The sequence below is a fragment of the Sander lucioperca genome, chromosome 9, assembly GCF_008315115.2.
Source record: "Sander lucioperca isolate FBNREF2018 chromosome 9, SLUC_FBN_1.2, whole genome shotgun sequence".
Classification (NCBI taxonomy): domain Eukaryota; kingdom Metazoa; phylum Chordata; class Actinopteri; order Perciformes; family Percidae; genus Sander; species Sander lucioperca.
Window position 1 is genome coordinate 26,975,903 of NC_050181.1, and position 20,033 is coordinate 26,995,935.

Here is a 20,033-nt window from a genome sequence, read left to right on the forward strand (position 1 = left end):
AGATCAGTAAACCACAGCCCAGGTTCACATATTTCACCTCCATCTCAGCCAGAGTCACAGTGTTGGGCTGTAACGCATTACTAAGTGATATAGTGATTACTAAATGAAAACATAAATAATTCCTTTTTGAAAAGCAATTTACAAAATGTAGAGAACATTGGCAAAATGATGAAACCAAAAACCAGCTTCAACATTTAAAGATTAAATCCTCTGATTTGACCTGCTGCAGGAATAAAGTCTGTTCCTCCTCACAATGCTGATCTGCTCTTAATGCAAACACTTCCTGTGTCTCCTTCAAAATAAAAGCTTTGCAGACCCATTTCTAACATCACATGTTGGAACTGATTTCAGCAGATAATCTCACTTTAGTCTTTTCATCCAACCAGAACTTTGATCCAGAACCAGAGACCAGACATGATGTTCATGGTCCCCAGAGGATAAATCCTAATATTTATACACATTTTAAGATGTCTTATAAACTGTTAATCAACAGAGAAATGTCTAATGACAGCATGTAACAGAATATGGATTGAAGATATTTGAAGGTTTTAAAACAAAGTATAATTATATTAATGTCAGACCCTATATATATTCATCCAAACACTGAAATCACTTTGAATGAATGATTAAATTGCAACAAATCTTTTCATCCAATAACGTTAATTTCAGCTTTAATATTTCTGACCTTAAGTTCAGCAATTATTTAAAAAGTAGGAGGATCACAACTCTTTCTACTTCAGATAAAAACAGACTACATTGCAACACACAGACATTATAAATGTATAGTAATGGATGTTAGGCGCTCCCCACCCTGCTCTCTTTTTCCTCTGTTCATCTCAGGTGTTCCTGATGTCTGAGTGAGGGTGGCCCCTCCCCTGGATATAAGAGAGGCTGGGAGACAGAAATCTGTCTCTGACACTGGAGCAGCTGATCACCGTTGGTTTCTCTTCTCTTCTTTTGGGTATCTTTGCTTTGAGGATGGAGGTCTGGTAGTCTAGTTTTCTCAGCTTTGTTTCTGTTAGTTAGTTACTACTTTTTAGTTTGGGGAGTTCTGGGTCTGACGGCCCTTGATGGGTTGGCTCAGGCTTCTTCTCTTCTTCTGTTCTTTGTGGCCAGACCTCCAGACTCCCGTAGTTTTGGTTTAATCAATAATAGTTAATTTGTGAATACAGCTTAATTTACTTTAACTAATCCTCAGGTTTGGTGTTATTCGATATGTTGACGGTCACATTTAAGTTGTGTTTGTTTGCTGTGGCCGTAACATATTTGGGGGCTCGTCAAACGGTCAGGTGTGTAGATCTCTAGAGTGTGGTTGTGATTTGGTGAATACCTTGGTTGTGGCGTTGTGTGATGAGGCCTTCCTGAAGGGTGTGTTGTCAGTAACTACACTGCAACACACAGACATTATAAATGTATAGTAATGGACAATATAAAAATGTGAACTGATGATGTTACTGGATAAAAACGTAGTTTTCCTCACCACTGTCACACTAAATGCTAATGAAAGTAGAAAGAAAGAAAATAAATTACTCTTGGGGGAATTACTGGAATTGTTGAGTCTTTGTAAATTATAGAGTGTGGTCTAGACCTACTCTATCTGTAAAGTGTCTTGAGATAGCTCTTGTTATGATTGATATAAAATTGAATTGAGTTGAATTGAAGTTCAGCAATTATTTAAAAATGTAGGAAGATCACAACTCTTTCTACTTCAGATAAAAACAAGACTACATTGCAACACAGAGACATTATACATGTATAGTAATGGACAATGTTAAAATGTGAGCTGATGATGTTACTGGATAAAAACTTATCAAAGTCAGTAGGATTCATCCTCTGAGGAACATGAACGTCTGAACCAACGATCCACAGAGACACTCTGCTAGTGGGTCTAAAAAGGACATAAAAGAAGAGACAGTCATGTTAATATGAACATTAGAGAAACACATCATGGAGCTGGAATATGATACTGGTTAAAAATTTGGACTGGTTCACCTCAGCAGACACATTCAACAGCTGACAGGTTTTTGTATCACTCAGTTTCACTGTGGGAGGCAGATAGATGGTACAAGATCTTTGGCTCTGGAACTAAACTGATTGTATCAGGTAAGAATAAACATTAATTTCCTTCAGTTGTTGTAATGAACAAGTTGAAAATGTGTTTAATGAGTTTCTGCTGCTTCAGGCTTCACATGTTAGTTTTTCATCATTAGAAGAGAATTCTTGCAGCCATGCAGCTATTGTTACATAAAAAGGTTCATAGTTCCTGAAAACATGTTTAAATCTCACTGCACAACTCCAGTTATTCTTTATTTCTGCAGGAGATTAAACTGATTTATAGAAAAAGTTTGATGAAATGTTAGAAACATACAGTATTTGATCCTCTCAGTTAATCAGCAATAAGATAATATATGATGTTAAACATAATCTAATATATGTCAGTAAATGTATTTTATAAAGAGTATAACTTTAATTATATTGTTTAAGATAATTAATAAATAATTTTTAAATGTAAATTGTATTTTATATATATATTTTTTTTTTATATTTTTATATATTTATATGATGGTACATTTGTCTTTTAGTGGAAGATATATTTATACATGAAGACACAGAGATACTGAATATATTACAATAAATATAACTTAGGCATAATTTATATATTTATATATATGATACACGATTATATATATAACAGCACAAACATATATTTACATGTATCTCAGTACTTTTAATATAAATAGTATTTGATGATTAACATAATATGAAAATGTTATTGTAATTGTGTATAAAAGGTAAAATTGTTGTGAAAATACCATGAAATTACTCATATATTGATTTGTTTCTTAAGCAATTACAGTAAAATATAAGGTGGAAAATATATATATATATATATATATATATATATATATCGTATGTAGCCTATTGTAGTAATTAAAATGATAATTGTATTTTATGAAAAGATAAATATGTAATTTATTTTAATATGTAAGTTAACTCTACAACACATTTCCTTTGTGTGAAGGAACATTTTATAATTATTATATGTTAATTTACAATCAGGGATCAAGATAGTCCGTTTATTATATTGCAGTTTTTATTTAAATTTGATATATCATAAAAACAACCCGTTCTCACTCCGAACTCGTAAAATAAGGACGTTTGGACAGTGGCTGTCAGCGTCTGAAGAGACGCTAAAAGCTCCTTCAGCGTGTTTGTAGAGAGCACCAGGGAGAGCAGCAGCTACATGGAGCTTGAATATGACTTAGCATTAAGAGAGACTACGGTAGAGAGTAGTATGAAAGACTGAAAATCTGCATAGGGAGGTTGGTTGGGGGGGTGGATGGGTCAGACCACACAGGACTTTCACCCAGGAGACCGGGGATCGTGTCCCGCGTGTCACGTTTCCTAAACCCAACCGTCCCGTTCTTGTCCCGCGTGTCCTGGAAACGTAAGCCCACCCACCATCTTTTCCTAAACCTAACTGGTCAAAAATGGGCCGCATAGTCCCGACCCAGCACGTTTAGATAAAACACGTTTAGATCTGACACTAAAGGAGACTTTTATCATCAATAACAACGCCAAAGGAACCTGACCAAGCGTCTGTATTTTAGGAGATGGGAGTGAGAATCTGTTGAATAAAAATCATTCACGGTTTAATGTTGAGAATATTTTGACGTAAAAAATCGAAATCAATCTTTATTGGCTCCTATACAAATAGTTTTTCATTAGTGGTTATCAAATAAGGACAAAGACTCAAATAAATAGTTATATTTGATCTTTATATAAAATGTATAAACACATCATGAACAGAGTCATAGATGAGTTAAAGTTCATACTGAAAGTGGAGGCTGTTATTTAAAAAATAACTATCACATCTAATTACAATTACTTAACTTACCAGAGAGACAGTGATTTCTATCTGTTTTTGACCACATACATTTAAAATATAAATTATTGAAATCTTATTTGTTGTTGTTATATTTACTTGCCCCGGGCCATGGGGCAACACTTATTGTTGAACATTTTATTGTAGTTGTGTATAAATGTGAACATTGTTGTTAGAAATTATGACATTTTTTTTATTAATTGTGTAGTTTCAATAAATATTAAAATATGTTATATAGATTGTAGTACTTAAAAATTGCTCAAGTATTATATGTGAAAGTATAAAAAGCAATGGTCCATTCTATGAAGGAACATGCCATCACTATATCTTGTTAGTAATAATAATTATAGTTAGTTGACTTTGTACATTGACATGAAGAATTGCCAAATCCATAATTGTCTTTAGTCTCCATATAAGACGTGCTGACATGAGATGATCCGTGTGTTTGATATGAAGGTGAATACAGTATATATAGTGAACTTTGTGCTGTATTGATGAGTAGTTTAGTGATCAGAGTCCATGTAGTTTCCAGGATCAGACTGAATGCAGTGCTGTAAGCTGCTGTTGACTGTGTGAATGTGTGTCTGTGCTGCTTGTTGCTGCTGTCAAACTTCAGATGAGCCGGTAGTGAAGCCCGTGGTGAGCGTGTACCCAGCAGCATCCAGAGCCCACCTGGAGGGGAAGAGCTCCCTGCTGTGTCTGGCCTCAGCCATGTTTCCTCCTCTGGTCCAGTTCTCCTGGAAAAGACGAAAGGAGAATGGTCCTCTGGAGGATCTGCTCCCTGATGAGGGAGAGCAGCTGGAGATCAGAGAGTCAGGACGCACCGCCTCCATCTTGCTGATCCATCAGCAAGAGAACAGCACATATAAATACCGCTGTGAGGTCCAGCATGAGGGGGGACCAGTGAATGCCCAAACAGAACAAGGTAATGAAGACTTGGTGACTGTGTTCAGCACTGAAATGCACTTAATAACTCGGTTTATCTCTTATTCTGAAAAAGACAATATTCTGACTAAGCTGTTTACATAGCTAAATAAAGAGAATATTCCTCTAATATTCCCATTTACATGCAGCCGTGCAAAATAGGATTTTTGGACTTGTTGGATTATGTGAACACAGCCTCCCTCTTTCATTCCTTCAACCAGCTTCTTGAAAAAGTCAGCATCTCTACAGCAGCCTTGCAAACTGTTGCTTTTTGTACAACAACCATAGCAACGCACAGAGCTGACCCTAATGAAGGCTTGGTGACTGTGTTCAGCAGTGATTCAGCTTCATGTGGAGATGCTGTCAAAGAGAGCAGAGGAGTAGATGACTGACATTTGTCACTGCAACTCCAAACATTTCACTGCTTTTCTGTTTCAGAGGTTCCAGCTCCAGCAGCCTCCTGTCCTCCAGAGAGAGATCCACCAGACCAGCTAGCTCTGGAGGAAGCTGACTGTAAGATCACCTGCTCACTCTCCTTCAATAACCTTTTACACTTCAGCTTCTGTTTTCAATGTCAACACTTACAGTCACTGTCCTGGCTCCATAACTGAAAAGCTTGGTAGAGATTTGACTTGTTTGTTTTTAATAGGGGCCTTTGAACTTTCATGTAAATTGTAGCCGACCCCCGTCTTTATGTGAAGGTGGTTGTCCCGTCTGGAAACGTCCAAGTTATACTGATGAAAATCTGAAGATGTTCTGATGAAATATATATATTAGAATATACTGAAAACTGTGTCTGTCTGTGTGTGTGTGTGTGTGTGTGTGTGTGTGTGTGTGTGTGTGTGTGTGTGTGTCTCAGTGTCCTTCCAGTTTCAGTGCAGGGTGAAGTTGTTCTGTCTGCTGTACACACAGCTGATAGTGAAGAGTCTGGTGTACTGCTGTGGACTCTCTCTGCTGATGATCCTCAGAAACAAGGGACCGTCCACCAACTGAACACATGCTGACTGACTGTTTTCTGCTCGACTTTTCTCGCCATCAAATCTCATCAATTCATCTCATTTATCACTTTAATCACTATTCACAAATATCAATTATGACTTGTTATAGTTGTCATCTGAACCATATAAATACATATATATCTTAACCAGTGTTGCCACAGTTACTTTGAAAAAGTAACTTAGTTACTTTACAGATTACTTGATTTTAAAAGTAATTTAGTTACTTTACAGATTACTTGATTTTAAAAGTAACTAAGTTAGATTACAAGTTACTTTATTAGTTACATTCAGTAGCTGCTGACAACACCCCCACAGCCTCAACATAAAAATGACAACCGTGACAAAGCTGTTCTGTGAGGCAACTCGGCATTGACAGTACTAGGGATCTTGTTTATTATCGCACGAAACGAAGGCGAGTCAACCGTGTTTAAGGGCAGCATTTCCTCTACAACATACTGCCCGACCAACTTCTTCAACTCTCCCCCACTTACTGGTTTTGCACCGAAGTCCAGCTTTTGTTGTTTGGTGGTGGGGGACCTCCTGCTCTCTGCTTTGCACCACCTGGCGGGACTTGCTCTGTAAATTTGACTGTGCGGTGCTGCGACTCCAAATGTTTCTTCAAATTTGACGTAGTATTTTTGTAGCTAGATAGCACTTTGTCGCCACCAGTACAACGAACCTTAATATTGCCATCTTTAGCTGACACAAACTCAAAATAGTGACTGTATTTCCAGCTAGAAAACGCGCATCTCTCTCCTCCCTCCATTGTTGTTTACGTTTGTGTCGCTGCGTGGTACACGTTAACTGTCCACATGCTGAAAACGTGACTTGTCGTCGCATACGTGACTTCACTCCCCGAGACGCAAGAAGAAAGCAAAAACAATATATATTTTTACTAAGGAAAATGACAAAAATAGTAACGCACAGTGACTTGGATAAGTAACTTTAATTTGATTACTGGTTTGGAAATAGTAACGCGTTAGATTACTCGTTACTGAAAAAAGTGGTCAGATTAGAGTAACGCGTTACCCGGGATCACTGATCTTAACAGGTACTAAGTTTAAATTTTGTGGTGTTTTTAGATACTTTAGTTTATTTCTACTTTTAATTGTGACTTGTATGATGATAATTTGAATAATCAGCTGTCTGGTAGATATTTCATAGTTCATAGTATATTTTCTGTTCTTGGGTTTCTCTTTAATACATTATGCAGAGTGTTCTCAGTGGTTATTAGAAATCATAAAAACTGTTGACAGCGAATCACCACTTCCTTTCCTGCAGCAGACGGGCTGTGTGGGTTTCTGCTCTGCAGCCTTTCTCACATTAACAACACAATGACAGTTACAACCATCCACTCTGGTTAAAGGATCATTCCAGGAACTTGAGTTTGAGTTCAGCTCTCAGTATTCACTCTCTCAGCTTGGATCTGTTATTAATCTGAGAAAGAAACAGCTCAAATCAAAAATAAAAATAAAATGAGTGAATAAAAACCAACCATGTGCAGTATATACAAAACCACAAACATCACATACATTATATTTCTGTTTATTTTTAAGAATAAACCAATCAAAATAAATAAAAAAATAAAAAATAAAAACGGAATAAAAGTGTACAAATATTTTTTTATTATTTTCCCCTTAAATCATAAATAATTGTTTACTAAACTCTGATTCATAAAACAGTGGATATTATGAATAAGAATGTGTAGTAATACATCATTATTATACATACACATAAATGTTTAAGAAGTCGACCGCAGTATTTTCCAAAAATAAGCGGTACATCTGTTATCATTGATCAGAGCGACAGAACACAAACCACAGAGACAAACAAGTCATCTTGTTGTTTCACCCCCTCAAAAAAACATCTGCATCTCTAACAGCAGAACTAGAGCGTCCATGTTAACATGTTAACATCAAACAACCTATCGCTGCACCGCCGTAACTCAAGCTTCTGAAAACACAATCATAATTTACATAACCAACCATACAGGTTGGGGGGAGACTCTGCAGGTGAATGGGTTAAAAAATGTAACTAATAGATATCACCATCAACCTTCCCCATTTGATTACTTCATTTTGATAATTAATATTTGTATTACACGTTTTCTGAAATTTCAGAAATAACTTTTGGTAGATTTAGGAGAAATCTACAGACACAAATAAACAAAGTGTAGTAAAATAAATGTTTTCTTTCCACTAATCTGAAAGAAGACATGTTAACACATAACACAACAGCCATATTTTTCTTTTCTTATTTTATTTTGTTGTAATAAATATTCATTCGTCTTTGTGAGCTACCTATGTTAACTCTTAACCTCTGTGTTATGTTGTGTAATGTAATTTAGTTTTTCAGATTATTTTTTGGGGGGTTCTTTCCTTGATATACTCACCCATGTCCCTGTGTGTTCCTCTCTGTATACGTGTTTACTGCTGTCTGGGTTGTATTAAAATTGTATTTTATGTCATTTAAACTGTATGTATGTCTAATGTATTCATGTTCTAGCCCTCTTTCCCTTTCCCTAAGTGGCTTAGCCACTTGTCAGGCCACCATTGTAAATAAGAACCTGTTCTTGATGATTTATCTAAATAAAAAAAGCATTTTGTTTTATACTTGTTAGAGTTTGTTATGTTTCTTTTCTTTTTCTTTTCCTGTATGTGTCATAAAATGTTTTAATATTGTCTGAATTATTGACATGTTCAGGAAGACTAGCCGGTTGTCTAGGTGACAGCTAATAGGGATCCTTATAATAACCAATAAAATGATGATGACCTCTGTCTCCTCCTGTTGTTACTTTGACACTGCTGTCCTCTGGTGGCTGCAGAGACTCACTGCTTCAAACTACAGGTCTTGTGTTTCTTTATTTGTGTTTTCCTTGTCTCTTTTTTGTTGTTTCTTGTATGAAGTGTTGGAGAAAGTATTAAGATCCTTTACTGCAGTAAAGTACTGATACTCCACTGTAAAAATACTCGGTATTACACGGTGAAAGTCTGTAGGCTAAGTATAATTAGTAGTAGGTGAAGTATAAAAATGTCCCCAGTGATTGTTATACTTTTACAGTGGTCAAAACTGAAGTCACAATGTGAAATGTCTTAACACTATCAGCTAAACAGAAATCTATGTGGACCAAACTGTGAATCATTTTTCATTGCTTTCTCACAAAATACATTTAATGCCCACATTCACCAAAATCCATGAACTAAATGGAACGTAAATGGAGCATGTTTTCAGGTTATAGGTATAGGTTTGTAGCCTGTAAATCCAGACATGTATCCAGAGCCCGATACTCTAAGCTATCAGCGGAGCTAACTGGTAGATTAATCTCTTAGCTACCAGAGGAGCTAACTGGTAGATTAAACTCTTAGCTACCAGAGGAGCTAACTGGTAGATTAAACTCTTAGCTACCAGAGGAGCTAACTGGTAGATTAAACTCTTAGCTACCAGAGGAGCTAACTAGTAGATTAATCTCTTAGCTACCAGCGAAGCTAACTAGTAGATGAAAGTGTCGTCATCTGTTTAGCTCGCCTCTGGCCCGCCTATATCAGATGCAATGTTGTGATTGGTGCAGCTCGGCTACCAGGGCATAGTTAATGAGCATCATTACTGAATGCCAGAGTGACTCGTTCATCAAATTGAAATTGTGCTCTCGCGAGAACTCTGGCTTTCCAGGGTAATAGGTTTGTGCTCTGAGCCCCGAATGTTTACAGCGTCTAACTCCGGCCCCGGCAACGGCCGCTGAAACGACTGTCCCCTCACGGTGCTCTGCACCCGACTCACAGTCACCTTTTCTCTGCTAAAGTTAACCGTCATGTGGACGGTCGTCACGTGAAAGTGGGTTCATGACAATGTGTTGCTTTAGATCGAGAGTTTCTTGTGAGCAACAAATACTGAACAATCATAGTTTTTCTCAAGTATCAAGATAAAATCCACTCAAGGTGGATTTCTTCTTCAACTGCAAAAGCATGTACTTCTTTGTTTGTTGTAAAGAAAGTTAGATAACTTTAGAAGAAGCAGAAGTAGTGTATTTTCTTTCCCAGAATTGTGTCCAGTCTGATAATAATACTAATGTTTCTGTGTATCTGTGGACAGACAGATTGGGTGTGAAGTGTCAGACTTTGGACTCTCATGATGTTCAAACATTAACTGTTCGCGACCATAAAGCCATAAAACACAACCACTCACGCAACCTGCAAACTGACCATCTGCTTTGTTTCTATCTTTGTTTTAGCCTGAAAACCATCAGCCTGCCAAAACATCATCTCATATGTTCATTCATTCTAACTACACACATCAAAACATTTTAAAATATGTTCATACGAGTTCAAGCAGATTTTACTTTTCCATTAAAGGGTAATGTAGTTTTTTTTTCTATTTTTCCTGCATTTGTGTCTAATGGTGACTAATATGAACAAAAATATTTGAAATTGGTCCAGTATTGAGCGAGAACACTGTAACTAGCAAGTGTTAACTGAGCTGCGATGTAACACTACAGGACAAATGTTCAACATCAGTCAGCGTCCACTAAAAGTTCTGTTGTTGCCGCTGACAGACTCAGATTATTATTCTAAGTGTCTGACAACATTATGCAAAGGATCCCTACAGAGATAGACCTTTTAGTTAAAGAGTAAGATCCTTTTAGTTTAACATGAAACAGCCCCGAAATCACCATCACCAAACCCACCAGACTCCATGTAAATAATCAGTACTTTTAGCGTGTATAGGGCCAGCATATTTCCACCAGACTCCATGTAAATAATCAGTACTTTTAGCGTGTATAGGGCCAGCATATTTCCACATGTAAATGGGTGAATTAAGGGTTTATTTCAACCAAACCAGAGTGATGATTGTTAGAACAGTGGAAAGATGAACCAAGACAGCTTTTCATAGTTTTATTTTGTTTCTGTTGACTTTGAATGAAGTGTGTTTTACAATGATAAAAGTCCTGTTTATTTACATGGATTTCGGTGGGTTTGGTGATAGTGATTTTTCACTGTTCCATGTTAAACAAAAAGGATCTTATTTTTTTTAGGGTTACATTGCAGCTTGTTTCACGATCTTGCTCAACACTGGACCAATTTCAAAGATTGTTGTTCCCATCAGTCACTCAAAGAGGGTCCAGGATAAAAAAAAACTGAAGTTACCATTTAAGTCAAATCAATTTTACAAGAAGACTCAATAAACAGCAGGTATGTGGTGTTGAAATAACTTAAATGTATCATATTTTCCACAATTTATCCATTCATAACAACAGTTTCAGGTCTTATAAAGTGACGAAGAAGTTATGTCATTGGTATCACTGGCTTGTTATTCATTTGACTCATCGGCCTGACAGCAGGGCAGTGTCTGGAGCTCCTTATTTGGACATACATTTTTTTATTATCCTTTAACTTCCTGCTGCTAGAGACCAACTTCTCCTTTATAAACAAGTTGTTCACCGGATGGACGATGTGAACAGTAAACTTCCGTTTGTAGCAGAGTGAGAAAAGTTTAAAGCAGTAGCACAGATTAAAACCAGAATAAAAACAAATGCTGAAACTGATGTTGAGCAGATGTTGTTGGAAAGTTCACTGCAATAAATGTTTATCTCAGATTCAGAGGAATAACTGTTGCTGGTTATTTCAGTTTCTATTTTAGCTCATTTGAATCTTTTCAGCTGTAATTTATTTCAGGGGCAGAGCGAGGGGGTGGCTTCCAAAGCCCCAAATGTTTTCTCAAAATCCCTGAATCTTTAAGGTCTATGCTACGCTACTCCGTATAAAATCTAATATAATTGAGTAAATGTTCTTTTGGGGATCCTTGATTTACTGATTAGTATTCAAATGCAGCAGATTTGTCAGCTAAACATTCTGTGACCTATAACAATAATAGGTTTCTGGATTGTTAATTATGTTTAGTGACTCCTACCCTACCTAATTTATGCAATATTTTAACCCTCTTTTTAAGGGGCAACACTTAATGTGTTTTTGTTTCATAATGATGAAGACAGTTGGAGAACAGTTAGGGCCCTATCTCGCACCCTGCGCAGCGCGGCGCAGCACAAAGCCCGACGCAAGTGTCGTTGCTAGTTTAAGACCGACGCAGTTTCCCGTCCAGCGCCCACGTCGTTTAAATAGGTCTTACAGGGAGGTGTGTTCAGGTGCGTTCTGGGCGTGCTGGTCTTACAGGGAGGTGTGTTCAGGTGCATTCTGGGCGTATTGCTATCTTGAGGCAGCGGGAAGTGATCGCTACGTCTAAAGTCAATAACACAGCATTTCATTGTTATTTAACAGCAAATTAGTAAAATGTGCTTGCACACTATGCTTGTTACACACACAGGGACGCACAGCAGCACACACACATGCAGAAGATAAAATAAAAATATTACGGTGCAAATCCTCCATCATAATAGCAATGCGCCAAGGTACAAACGCGCCTGGCTTTTAAAGGGAATGGGAGATGATCTCTGATTGGTTGATTGTTACGCCCAAAACACATCTATACCTCTCTAACGTGGACGTTTTGGGACTGATTGGTGGGATTGCTGTAGACAAAGTACACACAGAGATACACTGGTAAGAGCTAATGAGGTTTACCATGTATCAGCTAATTTAAATAGCTCACGTTACTGTATTGTGTCAACAGTTATCTTCATTTAATATTGTATGTGGCGTTTTCTTTTGGGGGTTGCAAATGTTCCACCAAAACAAGTTAGCGGAGCTTAGCGCGATGGTGATTGGTTTGAAGAAATGCAAACAACCCAGAGCGGGTTTTTTTTCTCCTGTCCCAGAATGCATCTGTGGTGTAGCCAGACCTTTACTCCACAGCGCTGTGGAGATGGGTCTGGCAATGCATCGAAACGATTGACGACTGAAGAGAAGAAGTACATTCTTGGAGCCACTCCGACTGCTAGTAGTCAGTTCTACTATCTTTACTGTTCCTTTAATTGCCACTGTTCATCATGTGATTCCATAATACTTACTGCTATAATTATTATGAATCACATTTTTCTCTCTCTCGCCCAACGGGCAGTGTCAGATTGCCGCCCACCAAGAGTCTGGTTCTGTCCGAGGTTTCTGCCTAAAAGGCAGTTCTTCCTCACCACTATCGCACTAAATGCTTGCTCTTGGGGGATATTGTTGGGTCTCTGTAAAAATAGAGTGTGGTCTAGACCTATACTATCTGTAATGTTTCCTGAGATAACTGTTATGATTTGACACTATAAATAAAACTGAATAGGATTGTAGTTCTGTGTGTGACTCCCGCAGGACGCCAACACAAACACCTGTGGATGGTTTCAAGGATAGTTCAGGTGTGGCAGAAAGACTCACTGCCATAATCATCATCATCATCATGATCAATACTGAGTGGGAGGCGGTAGGGGAACTACAGGGAGCGGCTCCTGGCAGTTTATGGCCCCTGAGAGGGTAAAGTTCTCCGGTTATAGCTACAGATGTCAGATTAACAAGAAATAACTGACAGAGAGAGACCAGAGCCTCCAACAACCCATCCTGACTCTGACTTTTGCTCTGAATTAGGACAGAAAAGACCTTGTGATCCCACCATTCCTGCCACTATTTTAGAAGGCTTCTTGTTTTTAGATTTGTTGGATTTTTTTCTGGGTGTCTCTCTGGAAACGTTGCCACCATGTCGACGGCTGTGGAAGCGACCGGGTTCCTCATGTGTATAATCAGCTGGCTGGTCACCGGTTCTGCGCTGGCCAACGACTACTGGAAGCTTTCCTCCGTGTCCGGCAGCGTCATCATCTCCCAGAGGCTGTTTGAGAACTTGTGGCACTCCTGCGCCGAGAACAGCGCCGGCATCGCTGAGTGTAGAGACTTTGAGTCGCTGCTGTCCCTTCCCGGTAAGAGACAACACCCACCAATGAGATTCAAGGCTTATTGTATTCTGAAACATTGTACATATGGGATACATGTTGGAGTACAAAGAGCACAAATTCAAGACATTTTGTTAGATATTTCTAATACTTTCAAATTTAAAACATTTTCAGACACACAATATGGATATGAATGATTTTTTTTGTTTATATACAGATCAAATGCAATGAAAGGCTGTACACATTGTGATTATAATGATATAATAGGAGAGAATAATATATGAATGCAAAAATAGCTGTACAAATCAAAGCTACTCGATGCGTTTCGGTTTTTGCTTCTCGAGTCTTTCATATAATATAAATATGGAAAATGTTATTGTTGAAAGAAATCAAACAAAACAAGATACAGTATAAGGGCCAAATAAAGCAAAACAGATACCCTCGTCAACTTTAAAAACAATGTTTCTAGATCTGTTTCTATTTTTTTTTAGATTTCAAAAGTGACATTCACCACTGGGGCCACTGAAACTGTTTAAATTAAATGACTTCTTGCCAAAATTTTAATCATCTGCAACTTGTTTAGAAAGGATTCTTTGACCGAACTGATTTAAAAAATAAAATTGCTAACAAACTTTCCTGACTTTTTGGTGACACAAATACATTTTTTAAACTGATTAAGAGTGACTCAGCGGTGAAGAAGACGTAACTTCCTCGTATACATGAGGTCAAAAAGCTGCTGAAGGAAATCTGAAGGAAATCTCAGAGGTTTCATGTTTTAAAAGATGAAATTAACGCCCAATGTTTGAGCCTCACCTGTTGATCCGTGGAGCTTCTAACACTCATAAAAGTGAGCTTTTGTACATTTATTTTAAAACCTTGTTGGATCCGTTGCACAGTAAATAGGTCAACCTGCCATGTGGCACCATTTCAGACACATTAGTCCAAAGGTTGGTTGGTTTTACAGCCGCACGTTTTCCCGCCTGAAACAGATCAGTTTCTAGTTAGAACGACTGTCAAAGAAAACTTCATCCACAACTTGATTTAGTTAAGTTAATTCAACACTGGATTGTTTCTCCTCCCAAGACCTGTCATGGAAGATTGTCTTTTGGGCGCCATTTTGAGCCTCGTCATCCACCGACAATAAAATGGAGGATACACCACAATCAAGCAGCAAAATAAAGCAAAGTTTAAAAGGCACGTTTTATTTTTACTTTACAGTGCTGTGTCACGCACTACGTCCCATGTGTAATCGGAAGGGAAGTAATGTCTGACTTTAAGCCAAACCAAGATCCTTTCTAGACTTAATTAAGTTGTTTTTTTTCCCTGCCTGACAAGAACAAAACTATGTAAAGTGCAAAATCTTTCTCTTTTTCCATCCAAATCAAGTGATGAACTTGTTTAACCGTTCTTGTGTTGTCTACCTCTTGACAATGCAACTTTTAGTTTTTCTGGGTCAACATTTTTAACTTTTTTTTCAACATTTTGGTCACTTTTCCTGATGGTTTTTTCTACACTATTTTTGAACATTTTCTGTCGCTTTTTTGTCAATTCTTTTCAACGTTCTTATACTATTTTTTTTTTTCAAATGCTATAACATTGCATAAAACACCCAAATTCAATGAAAATAGTGAATTGATAATTTGTTTTACTTGTGAAAAGTGTTGTATGGAACCATCCATGTTATTTATTTTTTTGACAAGTTGGTTGAAAGAAACCCAAATTTCTGATATAGAAACTTTGAAAATGGATCAAATTTGCAACCATACTATTTCAACATAATTTACATAATTAAACACAAGACTGTGTTTATTTTTATACCCAATTCAAATCCTTGATGTCTTGATGAAAAACTTCCCTTAAATTTCAGCCCATGTTTGGTATATTTAAACCTTTTTGGATCTCCGTGATAACTTAAAATAAAGTACTGTGAGTTTGAACAAAACACAAATAAGTTTGCAAAAATGGAGCCACAGAAAGAAAAGTTTTTTTTATTATAGCTTTCTTAGTCATAAAAATGCAGACTGGTTAACCTCTGGAACACATATTCTCTCCCTTACATTTACCCACAAATTATTCAATCATACTTTTAACACACAAGTTTTTCCCCACATCAAATTTAAATATCCTGGATGTCTTGTACATCATTTCAGAAACATGTCCCTTGAACTTCAGCCCATGTTTGGTATCTTACCTTTTTGGATCTCTGTGATAATTTAAACTATAGTTGTGTGAGTTTGAATAAAAGAAGTTTGTGAAAATGGAGCCACAGAAAGAAGAGAAAGAGGGTTAAAGCTGGAAAAAAGCCTTCCCTGAGAGAGTTTAACTTAAGAAAATACTTTTTTGATTTGATGCACAGGAGAAGAGGCACATCTTTAATATTCCTGATAATAACATTGTATGATTCATTGTTCATTTCCCAGTTTACTGTTTCACTGAAACTGTGTGCGGATCATAAAGAGGTGCAGCAGGTTTTTATGATCATTAGAGGTCATTTTGTTAATTATTAATGACTAAAGTACAGCTGCAGTAAAACTAACACACATAATGTTACTTCCAGTTCCTCCTTTTCTTTTACATCTTCAATGGATTCATTTCTCTATAAGTTCTCATTTTGTTTTGCGACTATTTTCATGCAAGTGTTGTGGTTGTTGTGTATCAGAAATATGGGTTTCTTTCAACCAAATTGCCCAGAAATAACATGGATGGTGTTAGTCATGCATATAAGTGAACAAACCGTTTTTACATTTACATTTTCGGCCTTATAAATACGCTAAATTTCCATCAACTCTCTGAAGACACTGATCATTTTGGTGTGTGGCTTAAAGCGGCTGTTAGCACTGATCTTTGTGAATTTGGATAGTAAACTGAATATCTTTAGGTTGTGGACAAAACAAGACATTTGAGGACGTCATTTTGGGCTTTGGGAAACACTGATCCACATTTTTCAACATTTTAGAGACTAAACAACTAATCCATTCATCCAGAAAACAATCCACACATTAATCCATGATGAAAATAGCAGCCCTAGACTTTTGCACAGAAAGGGGACAACTTTGCACCAAATGTTTGCAAACAAAATAAATGAGGTGACGTGCAAAAAGGAGAGGGGCACCGAGATGCTGTCTGCTTGACAGCATTTTACTCTTTTTGTTTCTTTATGTCTACATTTGCACAGGTTTAACTGCGCAAATTGTGACAACTACTTGTCCTCAAAACGTTGTGACATTATCATTTTAAAGATGTGTTTTCTATCAGGTCAGTTTTTTGTTTTTAGGTTTTTCATTTGATAGTAATGTTTAAAGTAGCAGTTTGCACATTTTTAATATATGTCCGTGAACCGAGCAGCAAGGACTTTTTTTGAAGTCTTGGTGAAAATGTTAAGGATGTAAAGATGCTGTATCTTTCCATCTCTGCAGCTCACATTCAGGCATGTCGGGCTCTGATGATCATCTCTCTGCTGCTCGGCCTTGGCTCCATGATCATGTCTATGCTCGGGCTGAAGTGCATCAAGATCGGCTCGGCCACCGACCGAACCAAGGCCAAGATCTGTGGCACGGGAGGAATCCTGAGCATACTTGCCGGTGAGTCTGCAGCCCGAGTAATGACATGTTTTACCTTCATGTGTACATGTGATAGAGGCATAGCTTAATTAGATTTGCATAACAAAATCTTAAAACATTTTATGGCAGGCACAAAGCGTAGTTCGAAATGAGAAACGTTAAAAACAGAAATACAAATTTGAGACAAATACAACAATACATAAACATTTATAAAATAAAACTACGAGGAATAAATAAATAAAGTCAATAAATATGGATAACCGTAAACACAAAACACAATGTTAATATCTAGTTACTTGGAGATCATACATAAAACTATGTTTTAGCCAATTAAAACGGCAGAAGATCAAAAAACATTGACCACTGACACGATATAAGATACGATATAAGATATCTAACAGAAAATATGGCAGCATCGTCAGCATAGAGAGGGAGCCATCATCACAGATTAAAGAAGAAAACTACTGAAACGATTTGTGTTCATTTTCTGTTTGTGTGTTGCAGGTTTGTGCTGCATGGTCGCATGTTCCCTGTATGCCTACAGAGTCGTGCAGGACTTCCACAACCCGTTCTTTGGAGGCGTGAAGTGAGTTAAACCCAAACACACATCTATAAAAAGTGATTGGCAAGAAGTCAACCCGTTTTCACTCTACAACCCGTCAAAAACTGACACTTGGTCAGTGGCTCTCAGCGTCAGATATCAACGCGTCAGGGATCAAGAGCGTCAGATACTGATGCCAAGAGTCCCGTCCTAGTGCCTTGAAAAATGAAGCCAAAGGCTTACCCAGAGCAGCAAATATCGCTGCGAATGGGATAACATTGGAGTTGAACACCTGTTTCCTGGGTGAAAGTCTTGTGATTTCTCTTTAACTTCTTCCGGGACATGAACGCTGCTCCCCCTCTTGAAAGCCCTGTGTTTTAGGAGCCAAACATCCCCCCCGACCTCCTCTCTACGAGGATCTTCACGCTCTTATACAGAAGCAGTCAATGTGCTGCTGACAGTGATTAATACGTGGAATACATTACAATTACAGTGCTTTACCTTTCATAGCTATGTATACCAATGCTTCATGAGAACAGCCTGTTGCTTATTGTAAACTCTGAGTTCTGTGTTTGCAGGTTCGAGCTGAGTACTGGTCTCTACATGGGATGGGGCGGAGCCTCTCTGGCTATACTGGGTGGAGCGTTCCTCTGCACCGCCTGTAAGAGAGCAACAGCTGGAGGCAAGAAAGGGTAAGTCCTTTTTTTATCCTTCTTTCAAAAAGGATCTCTTTAATTTCAGTGACTTTATCGCTCAGTTTGAGTCTGACTTTGTGTCTCTCTATCTTGTTTCGCAGCGGTTTTTATGGAAACAAACCACAGAAGGTTTACACGGCTACAAACAAGTCTGATCCAGATTCAGCCAGAGCTTACGTCTAAAGACACATCAACACTTGTAAGGACATTGTACGGGCTTACCTTCACATGCCGACGCCCCTAACTTTAACCTGATTCATGTAAACTGACGTAACAAAGTTGAGACCCTAAAAATAAGTCTTTTTTTTAGGAGAGCAGCTGTTTGTCCCCAGATGGGAGGACAGCTCCCATAATATGATAATTACTGTAAACACACCATGTCTGCTGATAAATGTCTCATAACATATATGGACATGTGGTTCTTTTTCTGTCCTTTTGAAATATTAGCTTATTTTTATAAAGAGTGTTTGACGTGGAAACCTAAATCTTGAGGATAAATAAAGATTAGATGGTTGTTAGTGATTGTGTAATTCTGTTTGGTGTTTATTATTATCAGAATAAAGTTTGTGTTACATAATAAATTAGGCTTCTGGTTTGTTTTCTAAAGGTTTAAAGGGCCTGCATACATGTTGATGAAACATATTTCATTCACATTTTATGTTGTGATTCTTTTTTGATGTTTAATATACACATTTGTGAGTCTCAATATCATTGTGCATATCCTTATGAATTGTTAACAAAAACATAAATAAACCAACATGTCCTCATACCTAAATGAATGAAAAGTTGAATGTCAATGACTCCCAAAACTACATATATGACGGCTGCAAGGTGGCCGTTTTAAACACGTATACGTCATGTTTATTAAACGTAAACGTGTAACAGAAATAGTTACGTTTAAGCAACACAAATACTTAGGGTTAGTGAAACATTAGGGTTTGGCTTAAAATTAGTCACGTAAAACTACTAAAATGAGGACGTAAGGTGACATCGCAGACATGTCCGTAAAAGTCTGTTAACTTCCACAAAGCGACCGTTGACTTTTGGTCCCAGTTTGGTTAGGTTTAGGCACCAAAGCTACTTAGTTAAGTTTAGAAAAATAATCGGTTATCCTAACCTTAACCACTCAAGGTAAAATGCCTAACCCCAACCAATCGAGCTGCTTTGTAGGGCGGGTCTTGGCGTGGCCATAGTGGGATTCGTAATTTCGCTACCAGGACATTTGGCGATCCTATACTTCCTCACCTTACTTCCTGCTTTACTTTCGTAATAGTTACTGCGGCCACTAGATGTGGTCAACAAATGTAAATATCGGTATTATATTATTATAATATCGGTTGCTTGTGCAATAAACCTATACAGTTGGTTTCTGTGTGAGGACAGTCACTTAAAAATGTCCTTATACTGGTTACTACTACTATCATCTATCATCACGTATATCGTGAATGTGTGTAATAAAGTAAAGTGCATCTCAAATTAACAGACCACACAGGTTGTATCCTGCACATGTATGTCAGCGTGTGTGCGTGTGTCTGTTTGTGTGTAGGTGTGTGTGTGTGTATTGTAATCTCTTGTGTAATAATGATGATTAATGTTCTGCAGGGCGATAATCCACC

The 20,033-nt window shown here is 37.6% G+C and overlaps 1 protein-coding gene and 1 pseudogene across 1 annotated transcript; both read left to right on the forward strand.

Annotated features, from left to right (window-relative positions):
* The first annotated feature begins 778 nt into the window (after nucleotides 1–778).
* On the forward strand, nucleotides 779–5,889 carry LOC116045213 (annotated as a pseudogene).
* Nucleotides 5,890–13,232: 7,343 nt separating this feature from the next.
* Nucleotides 13,233–18,616, forward strand: cldn15la (claudin 15-like a). Its single transcript, XM_031292529.2, has 5 exons — nucleotides 13,233–13,648; nucleotides 17,038–17,202; nucleotides 17,686–17,767; nucleotides 18,301–18,414; nucleotides 18,519–18,616. The coding sequence occupies exons 1-5, from the start codon at nucleotides 13,432–13,434 to the stop codon at nucleotides 18,598–18,600; spliced, it is 660 nt and encodes a 219-aa protein (XP_031148389.1). The 5' UTR covers nucleotides 13,233–13,431; the 3' UTR covers nucleotides 18,601–18,616.
* The last annotated feature ends 1,417 nt before the right edge of the window (nucleotides 18,617–20,033 follow it).

Excerpts from the sequence above, each read along its gene's own strand:
- cldn15la (XM_031292529.2), top strand. The coding sequence starts at position 13,432 with ATGTCGACGGCTGTGGAAGCGACCGGGTTCCTCATGTGTATAATCAGC. Across the intron at positions 13,649-17,037 it reads GTCGCTGCTGTCCCTTCCCG|CTCACATTCAGGCATGTCGG; the intron begins GTAAGAGACAAC and ends CCATCTCTGCAG. Across the intron at positions 17,768-18,300 it reads CCGTTCTTTGGAGGCGTGAA|GTTCGAGCTGAGTACTGGTC; the intron begins GTGAGTTAAACC and ends CTGTGTTTGCAG.